Raw genomic sequence first — 19,670 nt, 5'->3', positions numbered from 1 at the left:
TATGGGGGTTGTGGTGGTGAGGGAAGGGGTTCTATTTTAGTGAACCATTCACATGAGGCACAGAAACTATAAATCTGATTGATTATTCTCTATCCCGTCTCAGCTTGTTGACGCTCAGTCACACTTTTCCTCGCTGCTAAGGTACGTGTTGATGAGCATTTCTGCTTCATTAACAGAGCTTCTAATATTTTTCATGCAATTTGCGGGATATCGTTGTTTGGTTTGATGGGTGTGGAGATGGTTGGAGCTGTACGGTAGGAGTACTGTGCAACTTCCCTATAGGTTTGTAATTTAATTCAAAACAATTAATGTCATTTTATATCTGTAAAACAAATATGACTGCATTATAAAATAGCCCTGTAGGCTGTAATGACTGTGCTTGCTTTGCTTTACGGCTGAAGTTTTGAAGCAGCATGAATCAATGGTTGCTAGGGGTGTAACGATACATTTTAACAGCGATACGATACGTATCACGATACATGGTTGACGATGCGATACATGGACGATATTGGTTCATTATGGCGATACGATACGATTCAATGATTTGAAATCGATACAGTAACTATTTAAAATACATTGACATTATTTTAAACTAAGTAATGAAACCCCTCTTTTTTCTTCTAAAATGTGCTAAATACCACGCACAAAAATGTAGTATTGATACAATCGATTATTTGCTTAGAAAAACGATTCGATATCGATATCTGCATTGCAAAACGATACAATACGATCAATGTTGCTGTTTTCTTTTCGATATACTTCGATTCTTGAAATTAAAATCGATGCAGACTCTTGTTCGTGACTCAGCACTGGGACAAATAAGGACATAAAGTTATTTCACTAAATTGAATTCAAATTAAGCAAATATTAAATGTATTTAATTAATGTAAAATAGAAAAACAAATAACCATATTTGGTCAATTTTGCTATTAGAGTTTTGTGAGTGGCAAGGTTCAACCAAGGCCTCATGCAGCAGCAGAGGCCTTGGTTGAACCTTTCCTACTACAAACACACACGTGACATGGTACAACAGAAGTCAACTATCAATCAATCAACAATACATGCTCTAACTAGGTCAGGGACCACATGGTGATAGGAGATCAGCTATTAAAGGAGTTCATGCTCTATTCCCACTGACATGCATAACAATGACTCTAGCGCACACTTTGGTGTTTCGTATGAAAAGTATAGCAAACACTTTGATTTACTTTTGATTTACTTTTTCTTTTCCATTTGCAGTTGGTGAATTATCACAGCAATCATGTCAGATGCGTAAGTATAGTCACATCTAAGTTGGTCCTCATACAGTATATCACTGAAAAATAAACATACTTCAATAAAATACAGTAACACATTTTATTATTATTTTTCCCCTGTGGATCGTGCTCTGACAGACCACATGTAAGTATCTACATCTACCTTACCTTATTATTTGTCTACTACTTGAAAGTAATACTGCACTAGTGCACTTTACACACCTTATGCTTCATCATACGATGCACGTTGTGACTCGTGAGCCTATCGTAGATCACAAGCTACAAGCTCACAAAGTGTCACAGTATGAATTAAGCATTACTCTACTCATAACATCACGGTTTTAATTTTCCTTGTGTGATAAATCCAGGCAAAACCAGAGAAAAAGATCTCCTCCGCTCGGAAGTTGGGGTTAAAGGTAGGTATAACAGTTTAAAGTAGTGATGCACCGAATATTCGCCAGCAGAAAATATTCGGCAGAAAATGGCAAAAAAATGCATTTTCGGCCTATTCGGTTTCGGCCCGGCAGAAAATATATCACCGAATAGTGTATGCAATTAATGCATTCAAAAGAGCTGAATAAATGGACCCATAATAGTGATTCTTATTTAAGTTAAGTTTTGCCATAACCATTTATTTTGCCATAAATCAGGTAGGTAAGGTATGGCCATGACAGCAATGGTAGGAAAGAAGATATATAATATTAATCATATTCGGATATTCGGTATTCGGTTTTCGGCCATCTGTTTCCTATATTCGGTATTCGGTTTCGGCCAAGAATTTCCGTTTCGGTGCATCCCTAGTTTAAAGTTGTCAGCCATCATCCTGTACAATTATACTACAACATTAGCTAACAAAGAACATTAGACAATATACTGTAAAAGCTTAACTGCTTGCGTGTGTCTAAGGATACATCAAGTTGCCACAGTTTGGTTGTTATTTATGACAGACGGTAAATTTTTGTTTTTATCTAAAATGATCTTAATCAGATCTGGGAACTGAGAAAGAAAGTCTTTCTAGTATTCTAGTATCATGTTCATTTGACACTTTGCCCAGATCAGGCTGCTGGCGGTAGCTGCTCAAATGCTGCAAGAAGAGACCGAAGCAGCAGTGAAATATAGAGTAGACACTCTGGCAGAAAGACGTCCTCCTCTCAAACTGTCTGGACTGTCAGTGCAGGAACTACAGGTGAGCATCTTCTCATACTCAGATGACACCACCATGTGGGTTTCTGATATCAAGAAGACTATCCTCTCTCTTCACAGGATTTATGCAGAGATCTGCATCACAAGACTGAAGTTGTAGATGAGGAGCGATATGACTTAGAAGCCAAGGTCAACAAAAATGAAAAGGAGGTGAGATGGTATGGTACACACCAGGGACATGCACACATAGACATCAAAGGGGGCTTCAGCCCCTGCCCTTTTACCCGTCTGTAAAACAACTGCCCTCTCCAGACCATGAATGCAGCATTTACTATGGTGAAAGAAATACAAATGCCACTCCTTTCCATGCCGTATACCGGAAGGCAGCATTCGGGAGAATTGCTTTTTTTCCCCAAGGTCTCCTGAACTTGAACACAGACTTTTTTGTTGAACAAATGTATTTAGAAATCCATGTCGTACAATGCATCTCCACTAGCTAAAGAGGTGCTGGGTTGCGCCCCAAAAATAGCTGATCTACAAGCTCTCAACGCGTTGCAGCACGACCCGTTGTGAGCTTGTAGATCTGCTATTTTTGCCCAAAAGTGTCCCCTTACGAGATTTCAGCCCCTGCCTCTCTAACGCTCTCTGCACGTCCCTGGTAAACAAATAGAGAAGTCTGCGATATGGTGAATCCATCAACCACATGAACACTATATAGCATCCCAATGTTGTGGCCAAACATTCTGTGAAAACAACTCACAATGGAAAATGTTGCAAGCTTTGTAGACGGCTATTTGCGGTGAAGAGATTTGGTGTAGAGGGGAAATTAAGCTCAATTATACTGTATGGCTAATTTAGTTAACAACAAGCAGCATGATTCATTACCAGAAGATCAGTGTCCTATTGCACCTATGACAAATACTGATTTAGAGATCTATCTAATATGAAGTTTCATAGTCTTGTGTTGCGATTTGACAATAATACTGTGTTATGTCATTGTGGTGAGAGGGACATTATTCTGAAGGGCTTTTCTGTGTGGAGTTTGCATGTTCTCCCCGTGCCCCCTAGGGTAGGTACCCTCACAAAAACATGCTGTAATCCTGGTCTCTAAAACTACCTCCCCCTGGCCAGCCTGGGGAAAGGAACTGGTCAGAATAACGTGTTCCTTCCACGTGCTACGTCAGGCCAGGGAAATTCCCCCCTGTCAGGTGAAAAGAAGCAGCTTGGACTCCTCATGCATAGGAGGCGGCATGAGGTCAGTCCGCTGCCCCCCCAGGTTGGCAGAGAAAGTGTAGCGCCCAGGATTATATTAGATAATTGGCACTGGTTGAAAAAACTGGGTTGCAAAATCGTGGGATAAAAATTATATATATAAAAAAAGAGAGGGACATTATTCTACACACGTGGTTCAACTAATAATACCAGTACAACCAAGTCAGGCTCACATTTCTAACTCTTAGTGCTAACAATTACCAAACACTGCCTCCTTGTGGCTGCAATGGAAATCAGCCAGCACAAATAACAACACAGGGATGTTGATTATTTTCTGTATGAGAGTAGAAGCATAGAGCAAGATTGTTGTATGAACACATCATGTAAGTTTAATTTAATGTCAGTTTGTTTGTTTGTTTGTTTTAGTTTGTTTGAGTGGCGATTAGGTGAACAATGACAGTGAAAAGCGTAAAGACATGAGACTATTGGGAATTTGGGATATTTGATACCCTTGTGTGAAATTGCATATGTTTATGGGGTTAATGTAAAGTCATTAATCATTTATATCTCTTGGTCAGATCGGTGATCATAAGCTGAAGATCATAGAGCTTCAGAGTAAGTTCAAGAAGCCAACTCTGAAGAGAGTTAAGATCTCCGCAGAAGCCATGCTGGCTGTTCTGTTGGGCTCCAAGGCCTCTTCAAACATCGACTTCAAGGCCAGTCTCAAGACCGTGAAGAAAGAGGAGGAGAAGGTACTGCACACACAGACACTGTACATGCTGCATGCTCTGCTTCGCAAAGAGGAGAATCTTGAGAGAAACAAACAAGAACCTCTATCTGTGGCTTAATTTGTGGTCCAAATTGTTTTCATGGATTTGCCTGGTGGCTCCTTCTGAGTTGTGAGGACTCAAGTTCGAATCCAACTCCCATTGTGTTTTGTATGTCTCAGCTCTCGGTTTTCACTCTCTTTACATTCTCCTATCTAATCAATCAACCACTTCGTTGTACAATGGTGTCTTAAAATGTGCCCAAAGTAGCTGATTTTATTATCAGTTGTTGAAAATGTTTGCCTATAATGACAAGCCCAAAATAAGGAAGCTAGCTTTTAAGTGATTAAAGCATAAAACTCCTTAAAAGCCCATATATTTTCAGTATATTTCAGTATATACATAACATGTGACTGATACAGATACATGATCCCTTGATGACCTCTCATCAATATGTCCGTACATGGACTTGCCGTTGTTTTTTTATTTAGATTTTACACACCATAATATTTTTTTTGATCATAAGAACCAATTACTGAATTACAGTCTCCAGGTTTTCCTCAGAATGTGTATGTCACTGATTTACTATGACACTATCTATGGCACATTAGACTCCACTAGGAGGACCACGGTTCTCAAAACATTTTAATTTCACCGTAACTCTGACAGTGTACAAATGGAACCAAATGGACCTGTTACAGACCTGTAATGGCCATTTAGGGATAGCTCTTTGTGTTTGTCTAATACTAATTTCCTATATGTCTGTGGAAAAAATAGAATTTTAACAAATGTCCACCACAAGGCAGCATGGCAATGACCTCTGTACATGTTCTGTTCCTCACCAGAAAGAGGAGGTGACAGACTGGCGTAAGAATGTGGAGGCCATGTCTGGTATGGAGGGCAGGAAGAAGATGTTTAATGAAGCTGGAAACTAAAAACAAAACAAACAAAGAAAGTATCTGCGATTGAGTGTGTGAATATTGTGAAAAATTGTCAATCTTTCAAAGAATCGTTCATGTTAACTGATTTGTAGAGGTTAAATAAATTAATCCAGAAGTCAATTATGTGGAGAAGGCGAGAAGCACAAAAGTTGACAAGTGATTTGTATTTTTTGTATACTGTACTTGGTTCACATTTTTGATAACTTTACACGTAGAATAAACCCTAATTTGGATTTAATTTTTTGTTCCTTCTTCTTTTTCTTTTTCTTGAGAAATACTTTTTCTGGCCATGTGATGGCAGCAGTAGCTTTCAAACTGACCACAAACTGGAACAGTGCAATGACATTAAAACCATCACAGGGTAAACTAGAAAAAGTGCCCTTCTGGGCACAGGTCTCCACCAGGATAGGAATGTAGGACATTGCAGCTTGCCTTCATCTGGTGGTTGGATAAAAGGGCAACAAAAGTAAATTATCCACAGATCCGTGCAGTTAGAGGTAAAAACACTTTTCGGCCAGTTATAGCGCCACCTTGAGGCTGAGTTGAAATTGTTCATGTGGCATTTCGTCCTCGGCCTAGTGGGAATGTGCGTGCACAATTTCACGGAAATCACGCGATGTGTTCATGATTTGCAGCATTTTGTTTGAAACTGAGCACTCCTGTGAACTTTGGAAGCCAATCTTAACCAATCAGGATGGAGTCTGAGAAATCTGAAAGACCGGTTTCGTTGAATGGCTCTAGAGAGACTGTGTACCAATTTGCGCGATGTTTGGACAAAATCTGTAGGTGTACTGTGCAAAAACTTGTTTTGCACAAAGCGGCCTCCTGGTGGCGCTATAACAGGCCGTTCTGGAAAGTTTGGGGCAGAGGTTCATCGTTGGCATCCAGGGAGTGTGTGTGCAAAATTTGGCATCGACCGGGTTAACGGTGGCCGAGATTAGCTGCTCACGGACACACACACGGACACACGGACGGACACACGGATGGACGGACGGAGTGCAAAACATACTCTCCCCCCATGCCTTCGGCCTGGTGGAGACAACAATGTAACAATGTCTCAAGTAATTTGTCAGACACGCCGTTTAGTGAGCTAAACATTACAGGGAGAAATACATGTATATTGGTATGTTTGTTGAAGTTACTGCAATAAGGCCTTTATAATATCCTTAAGCAGTTCATAAAATGCACAACATTGGCACATTTTCCAGCTTCTTTTGTAATATCTTAAATCAAATTAAGCAATTCTGGTGTCCCGAATGGTTTTGTTCAATGTCACACATACAAATGAAATTGATGCAGTACATCATTAGCAAAAATGTTCTCTGCCTTGCTGTAGACAGACTTTAAGACTCCTTCACAGGTGGACGGTCAGACTGAAATGTCTGAAGTATGAGGTGTGACAGAGACAAATGTCACACCTCAGATGTTGGGATGCGAGCAAAACAGAAAAAGAAACACAAGGGCAGAGGATCTATTTTAGTGAGCCTCTCACATGAGTATATATCTACCCTTCTGTTCTTCTTGTGTCACAAATACAGCAAGTAGCAATTTGTCAGCTGCTATACGGTAAGTTGATTCTTGGAAAATATCAGAGTATTAAGACAGCAAACAGAAGGGTTTCATTCCAAAATTCCATTTTGGGACGATTTTACTGCCTTAAATGAATGTTCTTGCTAAAGTGAAAAAAGAAAAGCTCTCAAATATCCTTTTAAATCTTAAAACTAAACGTTTGAGCATGCAAAGGTTTCTTAAAATAGCCCGTAATGTGATTTACTTTCATGTAAACCATAATTTTCGCGAGACTAGGCATCAAACATATATTGGATTTTGGAAAGAAGGGATTGGGGAGGAGTGCTTGTTGTCCTGCTGACAGCAGCTGGTTGCTTTGTACTGTACAGACATTTCCAAGCCAAACGTATATAAAATGGGGCATAACTTGTGCATTAGATTAATGGGTTGTGCTTTGAAAACTATCTTTATAGAAATCAGCTGGATGTTATGTTCGTTGGATGCCGTTCCAACCTTGTTATAAATGTAACGGTCTGGTACAATGTAAGGGTTAAGCACACATGCCGGTCATTGTGAAACCTCATACTACAGAGAAAACATATTCATGGGTCACACTTATACAGTCACTGTATAATTAATTATGACCACTGACCAGATACAAAATATTGATTTTGTAGTACCAGTACAAGTACCAGTCAAGCAAATTGTAGTTTTAGTTGTCTTAGCAGTGTCATTCTTTAAGCTTACGTTTGACTTGTAAGATAATGCCACCCATGATCCACTGTAGACTCCTCTATGGTTTTATATGATGTGAGGAAGTGATCAAATTTGAGTAGCACGTTTTTGTCATCGTCTCCAAGACTGTTTGCATGCTAAATCAAAACATAAATCCAAGGTCATATTTCAATAGGCCTACAATAAAAATGTTTCTTCTGAAATTTGACAGAAGATACGCCAAACTGCAACCATGTCTGAAGCGTAAGTATCTCATTCGTCATTGCAAGTTTGCAACTTAAGTCACTCTGGTTAAAAGCATCAGCTAAATGCGTAACTTATTTATAAATGTTGTTTTATCCCTGTTTTTAACCATTCAAAATGTAAAATTCCTGTTGAAAACATGGATGTAACAAAATGCATTCTTCTCTCTCTATGACTGATTGTGGTGCCATGTTCATATACTAGGCCGGTAAGTTTATGTCCCTGTCAAATCTAGAATGAATACATTTTCAAGTAAATCATGAATTCTATTATAGGCCTAATGGATCTAATAAAGATGAATTATGAAGAGTGGCTGTATTCTGTAGTCTGTAGTATTTGTGGAGATGATTTAATTTGTTATTCAAATAATGACCTCAAGAACAATCTTTTTGTTCTATAGCTATTTGAAAAAATACAGATGTCTCAAATTCCTCTTTTCCAGAAACCAAAGCCAAAGATCTCTGCATCTCGCAGACTGTACTTAAAGGTACAGTATGTGTGTGTGTGTGTGTGTGTGTGTGTGTGTGTGTGTGTGTGTGTGTGTGTGTGTGTGTGTGTGTGTGTGTGTGTGTGTGTGCGTGCGTGCGTGCGTGCGTGCGTGCGTGCGTGCGTGCGTGTGTGTGTGTGTGTTTGTGTGTGCGCATGCATTTGTGCGTCTTCTATGTGTCTGTGCTCGTGTGCCGGTGTGTACAAAAGATTATTTTGACTGACTATTATAACTGACTTATTACTGGCTATGAGCAATACATTGCATGTGTTCATTTTAATGCTGAGTGCATTTCAAAGGATTTTATTATGTAACAACAGCATGTACACTGTATGTATGTATGAATGTATGTACGTACGTACGTATGTATGTACGTACGTGTGTGTGTGTGTGTGTGTGTGTGTGTGTGTGTGTGTGTGTGTGTGTGTGTGTGTGTGTGTGTGTGTGTGTGTGTGTGTGTGTGTGTGTGTGTGTGTGTGTGTGTATGTATGTACTGTATGTATGTATGTATGTATGTATGTATGTACAGGTATGTATGTATGTATGTATGTATACATTCTGCAGCATTCCCTTGCTACCTGCACCTGCTCATGCCTTGAAGGCCTCACTGACCAAATGCTTGCATTAAATGTTTTTTGTACAGATTTGAATGTGTAGCTTTTTTCATTTACTGTAATAATAATAATAATAGAAAAACTGTCATTATAAATTACATATGGTGTAGATGGCACTGATAAAGAAGGCTATGACCATGCTGGAGACTGATAAGGAGGAGAAGAAAGCAGAGAGAAAGAGGGTCCTAGCAGAGAGGGTTCCACCACTCTCACTGTCTGGCCTGTCTTTGCTAGATCTGCAGGTAACAGTACGCACTCTCACTGTCTGACCAGTCTCTGCCAGACTTGAAGGTAACACACACTCACACTGTCTGGCCAGTCTCTGCAAGACTTGAAGGTAACACACACTCACACTGTCTGGCCAGTCTCTGCAAGACTTGAAGGTAACACACACTCACACTGTCTGGCCAGTCTCTGCAAGACTTGAAGGTAACACACACTCACACTGTCTGGCCAGTCTCTGCAAGACTTGAAGGTAACACACACTCACACTGTCTGGCCAGTCTCTGCAAGACTTGAAGGTAACACACACTCACACTGTCTGGCCAGTTTCTGCCTCCAGGTAAAAGTACACGGGAGTGACGGGACCACTTTAGACTATCTCTTATAGACTGGTCCTGTATTTGAATGTCTTTTTACTTTTATTTTTACCTTCCCCCAAATATAGGGTGGTGTATATATATATATATATATATATATATATATATATAATATCTGTACCAATGTCACAAAGCCTAAAGTAAATATCCTCATTATATTTATTGTATGATCACAGTTATCATTTCTGTATTTTATGATAATAGAGCAATGCTGCTTCTGATACAAGAACTCTCCCCACAGAATATGTGCAAAGAGCTATCTCAGAAAACCGATACTGTTGATGAGGAACGCTATGACATCAGTTTCAAAGTGTCCAAAAACGATACGGAGGTACAGTGATCGTTTTATCTGTTTGTAAGGCTTTTGTTTCACTGTTTGTTCTTATATTATGTGCATTTATTATAATAGTTGTCATTGTTACCAATTTATCTAAATATTATGATTGTTTTATGCTTGCACAACACACTCATTCAACCACGTAACCACAAAAAAATACAATCGCTATATCTGAAGTGTTGTGAGCTCGTAGATTTGCAAAAATGAAATAAAATTTATATTTTCACCTACCGGTATATTATAGGCAAAAAATATTTTATAATTTAGATTTATACTGTAGGTCCTATAAAGATGCCCACAATAGAGGGCAGGGGAGGATTATCCAACGGGCCTGTTGGGCCCAGGCCCAGGGGCCTCTGAGCTAGGGGAGCCCCTGAGCTTCAGCCTCCGGCTCAAGCTTAGGGGCCCCCAAAATGTGCAAAGTTAATAACAGTTATTACCTTCGAACTTTTTGCCAGTAATGGGCTTATCATGTCAATAAAATAACCCAAAATGTCCCAAACCAGTGGGTTTCAACTGATTGTGAATGAGGGACTGCCACCCTGACTTAGAATCAACCTGGGGACCACTGTTGTGTTGGGTGGGGATATGGGCTAAGATTAATTAGTGCTCTTGTATCACTTGCTATGCAAACCCTCCGTTTATCGATAAGGCTTCCAGAGGGAGGTCTCCAAAAACAATGCCCTTTGCATGTTGGTGGCCCAGGGGCCCTTTATCTCTAGATCCGGCTGATAGAGGGTATGCGCATGCATAAAGTGAGTGGCAAATTGAGTTTATCGTTGTTTAATGCAATCAGATAGGACTTTAAGGCCACTCAGTAGGAGTTCCCACACAACTTCCAGGTATGATGTTGCGCGCATACCCTCTATTTAGACGCCATGGTTAAATTGGTTAAACCCTTCAATATCTGTGTCATTTTAGATGTTGCTATATTCTATACTACAGCAACATAAGATCTTCTTCAGTAAAACTCAGGATTTTACCGTGCAGATTCTGGAGCTGTCTCAGAAGGTCTTTGAGCTGAAGGGCAAGATGAAGAGACCAAACCTGAAGAGGGTGAGGGTCTCTGCCGATGCCATGATGAGCGCTCTGCTGGGAGCCAAGGTCAAAGAGTCTGTCGACTTCAAAGCCAACCTGAAGACCGTTAAGAAGGAAGAGGAGAAGGTCAGTTCTGCGCTACAACTTACATTTAACTTCAAGGTTGACAACAAATGACAAGCATACTTTTATATGTCTATATATGTTCTAGATAGTGTGCGGGACCTCTTTCTTTGATTTTATTATCAGATATCTGCTTCTGTTCAAAATATGTTAAAGATGGAGTGCCACCATTTTTTTCCACCCTAAAACATGATCATCAGGTATTATTACATATAAGGGGGAAGAACTTTTTCCAAAAAGTGTACAGTATTTGTTAAAATCATGCTTTTATGTGGACACGCCCACCAGTTCATTAAGTATGCCTGGTCTGCCTGGTGGGTGGTGATGGGTGGTGATCCACCTGAACTGAAGCCGCACCCACAGCTGTAGTTGTATGATAAAGGGGGAGGGGTTAGGGGAGGGGCTAATAGTGTGGTGTCACTATATTACTGTTTACTTCATTGGCCCGTTTGACTGTCAAGGGTTCAGCCTCCAGGAAGAAACCCTAAATACAAAGTTAATACACCATTGCACATAAAAACAACTCCAGGGTGTCTAATGAAGTACTGTCACCTCATAGACACATGAAAAACTGGAAAAATACAAAAATTGTGGCACTCCATCTTTAATATGTTGACATTGGACTTTAGGGATGTGGGTGACAGTCTTTTTTTTTCTTCGTTCAACTCTATCATGAAAATGTAATAAGGAGACTGGCATGAATATTGAAAATACTTGTGAATTAATACATTACAACTTGATATGTGTGTATGTATTTCTCACAACCATTCTATGTTGTTGTCTCCCCCCACGCACACGCACACACACACACACACACACACACAGAAAGAAGAGGTGACAGACTGGCGTAAAAACGTGGATGCCATGTCAGGAATGGACGGCAGGAAGAAGTTGTTTGACAATTAAATTGTCAAACAGCTATTTAATTAAAAATTAAATAGCAGATCTGTAAGCTCGAAACGTGTCACAATGTGACCAGTTTGAGCTTATAGATCAGCTATTTTTTATGCTTTTGTGTGACACCGTAGATTAGAATGACAAAGTAGGGCATTAATTTATGGAGAACAAAAACATTTAAAAAAGTTACAATATGGAGATAAGTTTCTAATTTGAACTGTTTACTCATGGAAATTATAACACAGTGACCTCATAATTCTACCAGAAGATTCCTGCCTCGCATGAACTGCTCACCAATACAAAGACGGGTTGTGTAATTAGAAAGCCTACTTTCCTTAGTGCACGCACTTTGAGCCCCCCACCACACGTATAAATGCACATTTTGGCAAGAAAGGGATTTTGTTTTCACCAGGGGGAAAAGTTATTTTAGTTACTCCACTGCGCCTTCTACCGATATTTTCTGGCCAAAAAGTGCATTTATTTGTGTGGTGGGGGGCTCAAAGTGCATCCACTAAGGAAAGTAGGCTTTCTAATTACACAACCCGTCTTTAATTGTATTGGTGAGTAGGTAAAACATCAGCAGCAAGAACAGTAAGGCTATGGACCAGAGCTACAAGAAGATGTAACCCTTTTGTTTTGTGTAATCTAATGGATTATAAAGATGAAGTTGCCTTCATGATTTATTTGATGTCTTGGAGTATCATTTCATTTGGCTTTACTTGTAGATTTTTATCACAATTTGCTGATGTTGCTTTGTTTTTGTCTCATTTTAATCTCAACAATTCCATATAATGCAATTATGCCAACTGGACACTGACCAACTGCATGTTTATTACACCTTTTTTCCATGGAGCCCATGACTGGGCATAGTATTGTATATTTGTCTGTCATTAAATGTTTCGATGGATTGAATACAAAAGGACCCCAATGGAAACAAGCCATAGGCTTCCTTGAGTTTAAAATGTTTTGTATCGAAGTTTGAACTGTACTTTTCCACCCAAAAAACTGCTAATACAGTAGGAGAACGGGGTAAGATGAGCCAGCGTTTAAAGGACAACTTTAGTTTTTTTTCAACCAAGGTTCATGTTTTAGGTTGTTATTAGAGAAAGTAAAAGATGTGCGTTAATTTTTCTTCATTTGCTGCTTTCTTTCGTTTTAGGGATTTTAGCGGTTTTTGACAGGGGGGCGGGGGCATTCGAGCATGGGGCTAAATATGTATTTCTTTACAAAATATTATGGCGATTAATTTTTTTATTATTTACTATAGTCCTACTAGACCCCAGGAAATGACATCTGGCCACAGAAATTCATAGATTCATAGATGCTTAATCATCATTTCAATTGATAGAAGACATCCTGAAATATGGGTAGATCATTAGATTTTACTGCCATCTCATTTTGCCTTGCTTCCAGCCTTCCAGGACAACTTAAGCAAAAAGTGGTTCATCTTTTACCCCGTTCTCCCCTATTCAATGAATCAAATATCAAAATGAATATTTTTGAATAGGCTATACAATGTAAGATGACTATTGGTAGTTTTGCAAAATATTTACACAAGCAGTTTTTTGATAATCATTAGTAGCCTAATGGCCTGGGTATAAAATAACCAAGTGGAAGTAAGTTAGAAATAACAACTAGATGTTACAGTCAGATAAATTAAGTTCAGAACATTACATCATTACTTTACTGTTATGCATACTGCTCAGTGCCCAGCAGGCAGCAGCCCAACTATGAAATCCACCTTAAACTTTGCAATTTATTTGAAAAGTACTCATTTTAATTAGTCTACTTAATGAATGAATTGGCAATTAGCTCATGTACATTGTTTCAGAGCAGACCCAGATTAGGTATAGCCTATAGTTACTTACTAGGGGGCTATCAAGACAAAATCTGTGTATCCAATGACGGATGATGTAAAAAGAAATAGGCCTACACAAATCCAGCCATGCTATTAACATTACACAATACTGTCTACAGTACTACAACTCTACAAGTAACATAAAACCTTACAGGAGGACATGCGAGTTCTCTTACATCACTGCCATGGTGTTGAATGTTGATGTTGACGAAGTACACACACACACACACACACACACACACACACACACACACACACACACACACACACACACACACACACACACACACACACACACACACGCCATGTGCGCCACCACGCCTTCTTCGTTGAATTATAAATCCACTTTCACTCTTCGTCGTGCGAAGGTGTCGTGCGCCAAAAATAGCCGACCTGCAAGCTCACAGCGCTTCGCATCACGACAGCGACGACGCGCAGTGAGCTTGCAGATCAGCTATTTCCGCCTCGCGACACCGCCGTACGACGCAGCGTGGATGTGGGCGGTGGGCGCTCTTCCAGCTTCCATATATGGACCGCGAGACACAACGTCCGTCGACGGTACCGCCCTTTGTGTTACATTGGCCGTTTTCATTGGGCGAAGGGGATGACAATCGCATGCCGTCAACGGGAACCCCTCTCTCCGAGGACTGGCAGTACAAATCGTGTACCGTTCCAAATAACAGTCACGTCTGAAAAACAACTGCAACAGGACAAACAGGTAAAACCCACAATTGGGACATCGTTTTGTTCCTCGCTTGCAAATATGCATAATAAAGTACTAGTTACAGGTATTATGTGTAATACCTCCTCGTTTACGTCTAGACGGCCATAGTATTGTATCCGCTATATTATACGATTGTAGGCCTACTGTCTGTAGCCTACTTTTAAATGCGTGTGCGACCCGATCCATCCCTAAAAAAATACTCCCTATTTAACAAGGATGCGGGTTATACATGAAATCTGTACACACACACACACACACACACACACACACACACACACACACACACACACACACACACACACACACACACACACACATTTATAAAACAAATTACATTATTCTTCTAACCTACTCTGCAAAGAAGGCCTACTGGTTTGTGGCATTTAAAGGCAACCCTTAACCTTTTGCAGAGTTGTTGCCTTCTCTGTTGTCTTGAACTTCAATTAAGCAGAAAGCACACATTTATTAAGTTTATCTTTATGTTTATCTTTATGACAGGATGTTTGTTTCTCTTTGTATGACATCAAGGTTATTGATGTTGATAACTGATAATATATGTTAAATATGTTAAATTGATTTGTTGTTGTTGCATGTGTGCAGGTCTCCACTGCTGGTCCTTCGGATGTCCAAATACAAACTCTTTCTGCTGAGGCATGGCGAGGGGGCATGGAACAAGGAGAACCGCTTCTGCAGCTGGGTGGACCAGAAGCTGAGCGAGGACGGGGTGAAAGAGGCACAAGCGTGTGGCCGTCTTCTGAAGGAGCAAGGCTACGAGTTTGACATTGTGTTCACGTCACTCCTGAGCCGCTCCATCCAGACGGCATGGCTGGTCCTGGAGGCCATGGGCCAGGAGTGGGTCCCCGTGGTCAAATCCTGGAGGCTGAACGAGCGCCACTACGGCGCCCTGATTGGCCTCAACCGGGCAGAGATGGCCCTCAACCACGGCGAGGAGCAAGTGAAAGTGTGGCGAAGGAGCTACGACGTCACGCCGCCCCTGATCGACGAGTCCCATCCGTACTTTCTGGAGATCTACAACGACCGCAGGTACGCCACCTGTGATGTGACAAAGGAGAACCTCCCCCGGGCGGAGAGCCTAAAGGAGGTGCTCGACAGGCTCCTGCCGTACTGGGATAGCACCGTGGTACCGGAGATAAAGAGCGGTCGGGCGGTGCTCATTTCTGCACATGGCAACAGTTGCAGGGCCCTGCTGAAGTACCTGGAAGGTCTGCTCCTATTGTCAACATTGTTTGAGTTTCATTGGATTGCACAACAGCCTACTTGTAGGATTCTCAACTATGGTTGTGGGGAATCACAAACCACTGCTGGTGATCATTATAGACCAATTCAGTTATAAATATATATAAAACATGAAGCAGTTAACCACATGAATCCTAACATCACTAATATTCGCTATATTCTGGGGGCGAACATTTGGCGAAATGAGCAGATCTACAAAAACACATTTCGGCAAAGAGATTTGGTGTAGGAGAAATACAGACCATGGGACCTCGGTCAATAAAATGTGTATATGGTTTATACCGTGCATGGTTAAGCATCATTTATACTCCGTTGTATGCCGGTGTCGCGTGCTGAAATTATTTTATTTTTGTCAAGTATAAGCTTCAGCTGTCTTTCTTGGTCCCTACCCTGGTATTGCAGTAAATGCTACTCTACTGTAGCCTATCTAAATGTTTCACATCCAGAAATGGAAAGTTGAACTTCTGCAAAAAGGCCACTGAGTTTATGTTACATTTCATTGGTGGCTGTGATGAAGTCCAGTCCACATTGACCTTTAAGAAAACTCTGTGGACACACCACACGTCACTGGACACTCTGCGACTTTATATAGACTGTTACGTAACATTAAATACAGACAGGATATGCTGCTTGAAATTAATTGACAATGGTACACATTTAGTAACATTGTGTAATTGTACATTTGTCATTTAAAGCTACGCCACAGGATTTATTAGCACATTTGCAGTGGTTGTGGTCTCCCTACTCTTCCATTGAGAATTCTTTACCCTGCTATTGGTAGCACACAGACTGGTTGACAATGTCATTAAAGTTATTTGAAGCAGATAGTGCACCAGATTGATTTGATTTATTTATAAGATCACCATTAGCTTACTGTGTATCACAGCATCTGCTCTTCTTGGGGTCTAAAATCAGACACCAGGTGCACCATCTTGTTTATTGTAATATGCTAGCACAATCTTCTTTTTTGTAGTATGTGGACATCATTGCAATTACTTCTCTCCACGGGGAGAGTAAGACAACATACAAAACAACTTAGGATTGTAGCTTAAAGATCAGTTACTGTTAGTTTTATCAAGTGTCATTTGAATATACGTATTAGTGCACTCATGATAACTGTCCTTCTTTCAAAAGGTGTATCGGATGCAGAAATCGCCAACGTGACTTTACCCACTGGGATACCAGTGTTGCTTGAGCTGGATGAGAACCTTCGCCCTTTGAAACCCCGGCAGCTATTGGGAGACCAGGTGAAGATTCAGGCGGCTATTAAGATGGTGGAGGATCAGGGGAAAGCCAAGCCGTCCATCTGAATGCTGTCAGCTGGCTGTAAGACTTGCAAAAGCCCTTTTCAGATTGCCTATGCACAGTAATAATCAATAACAATAGACTGCTTTAGTGAAATTCACAGGAAAGGTCCAAGTCTCACTTCCGTATGGTGACGTATTTCCAAATGAAATGAGATAGGCAGGTTTTATTTGAACATTGAAAAGTGGGCGTGTCATAACAAACCCTACATAAGCACATGTCATAATGTTGTTTTACAGGAAGAATACACAATTCGATTTTGATATAAGAATGCAAGGAAACATCTTGACTTTAATTTACTGAAATATTGGCATTGGCTAGATTGAGGTTGTTACAACTACTGTATTACTAGTCCGACAGTCGAATGAAAGACTCAAGAGACGGGTACTGTATGTCTTAGCACTGTGATCAAATGTGTCGTATAAGCATAGAAGTGTTTTAGATTTGATCTGAATGGAAACCCTGTAAGTTATCTACAGCAGCGGTCCCCAAACCTTTTTGTCCGTGCACCTGCACGGACATGGTGACCTAGCTGACAACGCTAGTCTTGTTGTATTTGGCCAAAAATGATATATTTTTAATACGATTATGGCAAATAATCAAAGAATGTCACTGCACTGAGAGACATGCAGCTGCTGAATACTCCCGCAGCTGCTTTATACATCTCCTTACAACAGTGTTTACCGGATTTTGCCTTTGTGCTAAATAACACCATAAAACCGCCATTACCCTTTTCATGTCACACATCCCCTAGAGGGCGTTTGCACACCACAAGGGGTGCATGCACCACAGTTTGGGAAGCCCTGATCTACAGTGATGTAATAATGGTAATGAGAGGATGGTGACCATCCTATTTACCGTTTGTTGTTACTGAAGGATATTGAAAGAGTTGGTCGCTGTTACATTGATGCACTTTGGGAATATCCCAATGCATTTTCTTAAACACGTGCCTTTAGTATTAATTGCTAAGATGTTGAAAGTCAATCACTTCCTAAAAGGGTTTAAAAAGGGTTTTTACAAGTCTTAAGTGCGTTATTTATTTAAGAACAAAACCATTTGGTTAACAAGCATTACCTCATAGATATCAATAGCCAGGCCTTTCATTCCAAGAGTGGAGGCTGATTCTGTGCCACAGAAATCCTGTATATATTATGTACTACTGAAACTCCATCCGATATGAGGTCATATTCCTACATGCCCTATATTTTGGTGATCATGGTATTTCGTATAACAGTAGTGCCAATACAACATTTGTGGGGACGAAACCATTATAATGGCCGCTCAAGCATTTTCTCCTGCATTAAGTTGTTATATCTGTGCATATGGGACAACATATATGCTGATACCATATATTTGTGATATCCAGTATATATATATAAATGCCAATGTCTCGGTTGGGCTCTAATCTCATTTTGTGGAGTATTTCCCCCATCAAGTAGGTTTAATGTGATCATTTGTTGAGGTTTCACACACCTGGGGGACATGTTTGTTGCATCTGGGTCATACCTTAATCAAGGGCAACAATGGTCAATGGATGATGAAAAATATTTTGGATTTGAAAATGATCATTTAACAATCAGACTATTTAACTAATATCTTCAGTGAATGAAGATGGATTGCCTCAGTTTTATATAGTAAAAGCCTCAAGCTGCGTTACTGTTGCTCATGTACTGTTAAAGTTAGTGGAATATTTAAATCAAACTAAACGTTTCACACATTATCGTCTAAGTCTGTTACGTATAATTGTGTTTTTGTATTATTTCAGGTGTACCACTGTACTGTATGTTTGTTTATGTAAGTACTGTAACTATCCTGTATGTCATTTGTGTCTTTACCTTGCACTGCCTGTGTGTTATTTCACTGCCATGCTCATTTTGTACACTATTAAATGTTACACCCACGTATGATGATCAGATATAATCCCGTAGTCAACCTACTGTACTGTACCAGTGCGTTATCTTCCCTCAGATCTTAACACTTGATCTCACCACTTGATAGTTTGCATGAAGAAATAAAAGGGAAGTTAATATTTTCAACATGTGATGACAGTGTTTCCTACTTTGGTGTTTTGGATTTGTTCATCAATATGGCATGTCAGAAACTATACTGCAACAGAAATTAGGACACTCATGTGAGGGGACTTTATTTTTTGGAAGTTGTAGGATCAAACCCAATCAATGTGATGAACAATTGAGTCTGATTCCTTACCACAGATGGATAGGGAGTGGTCCTTTGCTTTACTATTCCAGTAATGTGCCCAAACCAAACCAGTGGCTCCATGCCAGGGAAAAACCCATTGACCGGGTGGAATGTCTCTGAATAAGGGAGCCCAATGCAGCATTCATATATACTCTATTCCCCTTTCTCTGACAGTTATGCACATTAGTGTTTATGGAAATATGTTGTGTAGTGTGGGTGTATTTATCCCAGTCGAATTAAACGATACAATAAAAGACAGACATTGTCAAAGCTTTGTATGCTTCAGTCAGATTTTATGCGGATGTTGAATTGAACTGCTGAAAGCAGAGGATAAATGATTTGATGATTTGAAACGAGCTATTCATTTTTTAATAATGTATTTCCCAGATGATTAAGATACAGTAAAGTGATAAGACTGGGCCACGT

At 40.1% G+C, this 19,670-nt stretch overlaps 3 protein-coding genes across 5 annotated transcripts; all 3 read left to right on the top strand.

Annotated features, from left to right (window-relative positions):
* On the top strand, positions 1-5,555 carry LOC310857652 (troponin I, slow skeletal muscle-like). 2 transcript variants are annotated; one of them, XM_083763417.1, is made up of 7 exons: positions 1-141; positions 1,240-1,401; positions 1,625-1,672; positions 2,311-2,442; positions 2,520-2,609; positions 4,190-4,363; positions 5,224-5,555. In XM_083763417.1, exons 4-7 carry the CDS (start codon positions 2,338-2,340, stop codon positions 5,311-5,313), a joined length of 459 nt encoding a protein of 152 aa, XP_083619543.1. In that variant the 5' UTR covers positions 1-141; positions 1,240-1,401; positions 1,625-1,672; positions 2,311-2,337; the 3' UTR covers positions 5,314-5,555. The 2 variants fall into 2 exon arrangements, with proteins under 2 accessions (XP_083619543.1, XP_083619544.1); XM_083763418.1 differs by lacking the exons at positions 1-141; positions 1,240-1,401 and having other exon boundaries at positions 2,316-2,442.
* Positions 5,556-6,778: 1,223 nt separating this feature from the next.
* On the top strand, positions 6,779-12,589 carry LOC310857649 (troponin I, cardiac muscle-like; the record flags this gene model as incomplete). 2 transcript variants are annotated; one of them, XM_083763414.1, is made up of 7 exons in its annotated part: positions 6,779-6,885; positions 7,775-7,810; positions 8,249-8,293; positions 9,018-9,149; positions 9,748-9,837; positions 10,834-11,007; positions 11,830-12,589. In XM_083763414.1, the coding sequence occupies 4 exons, from the start codon at positions 9,018-9,020 to the stop codon at positions 11,908-11,910; spliced, it is 477 nt and encodes a 158-aa protein (XP_083619540.1). In that variant the 3' UTR covers positions 11,911-12,589. The 2 variants fall into 2 exon arrangements, with proteins under 2 accessions (XP_083619540.1, XP_083619539.1); XM_083763413.1 differs by lacking the exons at positions 6,779-6,885; positions 7,775-7,810 and having other exon boundaries at positions 8,225-8,293.
* Positions 12,590-14,393: 1,804 nt separating this feature from the next.
* On the top strand, positions 14,394-19,088 carry bpgm (2,3-bisphosphoglycerate mutase). Its single transcript, XM_083763057.1, has 3 exons — positions 14,394-14,477; positions 15,084-15,706; positions 16,875-19,088. The coding sequence occupies exons 2-3, from the start codon at positions 15,106-15,108 to the stop codon at positions 17,048-17,050; spliced, it is 777 nt and encodes a 258-aa protein (XP_083619183.1). The 5' UTR covers positions 14,394-14,477; positions 15,084-15,105; the 3' UTR covers positions 17,051-19,088.
* The last annotated feature ends 582 nt before the right edge of the window (positions 19,089-19,670 follow it).

This window comes from Protomyctophum parallelum, assembly GCF_964188405.1.
Source record: "Protomyctophum parallelum genome assembly, chromosome: 4".
Lineage (NCBI taxonomy): Eukaryota > Metazoa > Chordata > Actinopteri > Myctophiformes > Myctophidae > Protomyctophum > Protomyctophum parallelum.
The sequence above is the reverse complement of the archived record's forward strand: the minus strand, read 5'-3'. Positions and strand labels throughout refer to the sequence as shown.

Bases quoted from the DNA above. Each gene is read 5' to 3' on its own strand.
- LOC310857652 (XM_083763417.1), top strand. From the start codon at position 2,338: ATGCTGCAAGAAGAGACCGAAGCAGCAGTGAAATATAGAGTAGACACT. The intron at 2,443-2,519 runs GTGAGCATCTTC...CTCTCTTCACAG, and splicing joins TGTCAGTGCAGGAACTACAG to GATTTATGCAGAGATCTGCA. The intron at 2,610-4,189 runs GTGAGATGGTAT...TCTCTTGGTCAG, and splicing joins TCAACAAAAATGAAAAGGAG to ATCGGTGATCATAAGCTGAA.
- bpgm (XM_083763057.1), top strand. From the start codon at position 15,106: ATGTCCAAATACAAACTCTTTCTGCTGAGGCATGGCGAGGGGGCATGG. The intron at 15,707-16,874 runs GTCTGCTCCTAT...TTCTTTCAAAAG, and splicing joins CCTGCTGAAGTACCTGGAAG to GTGTATCGGATGCAGAAATC.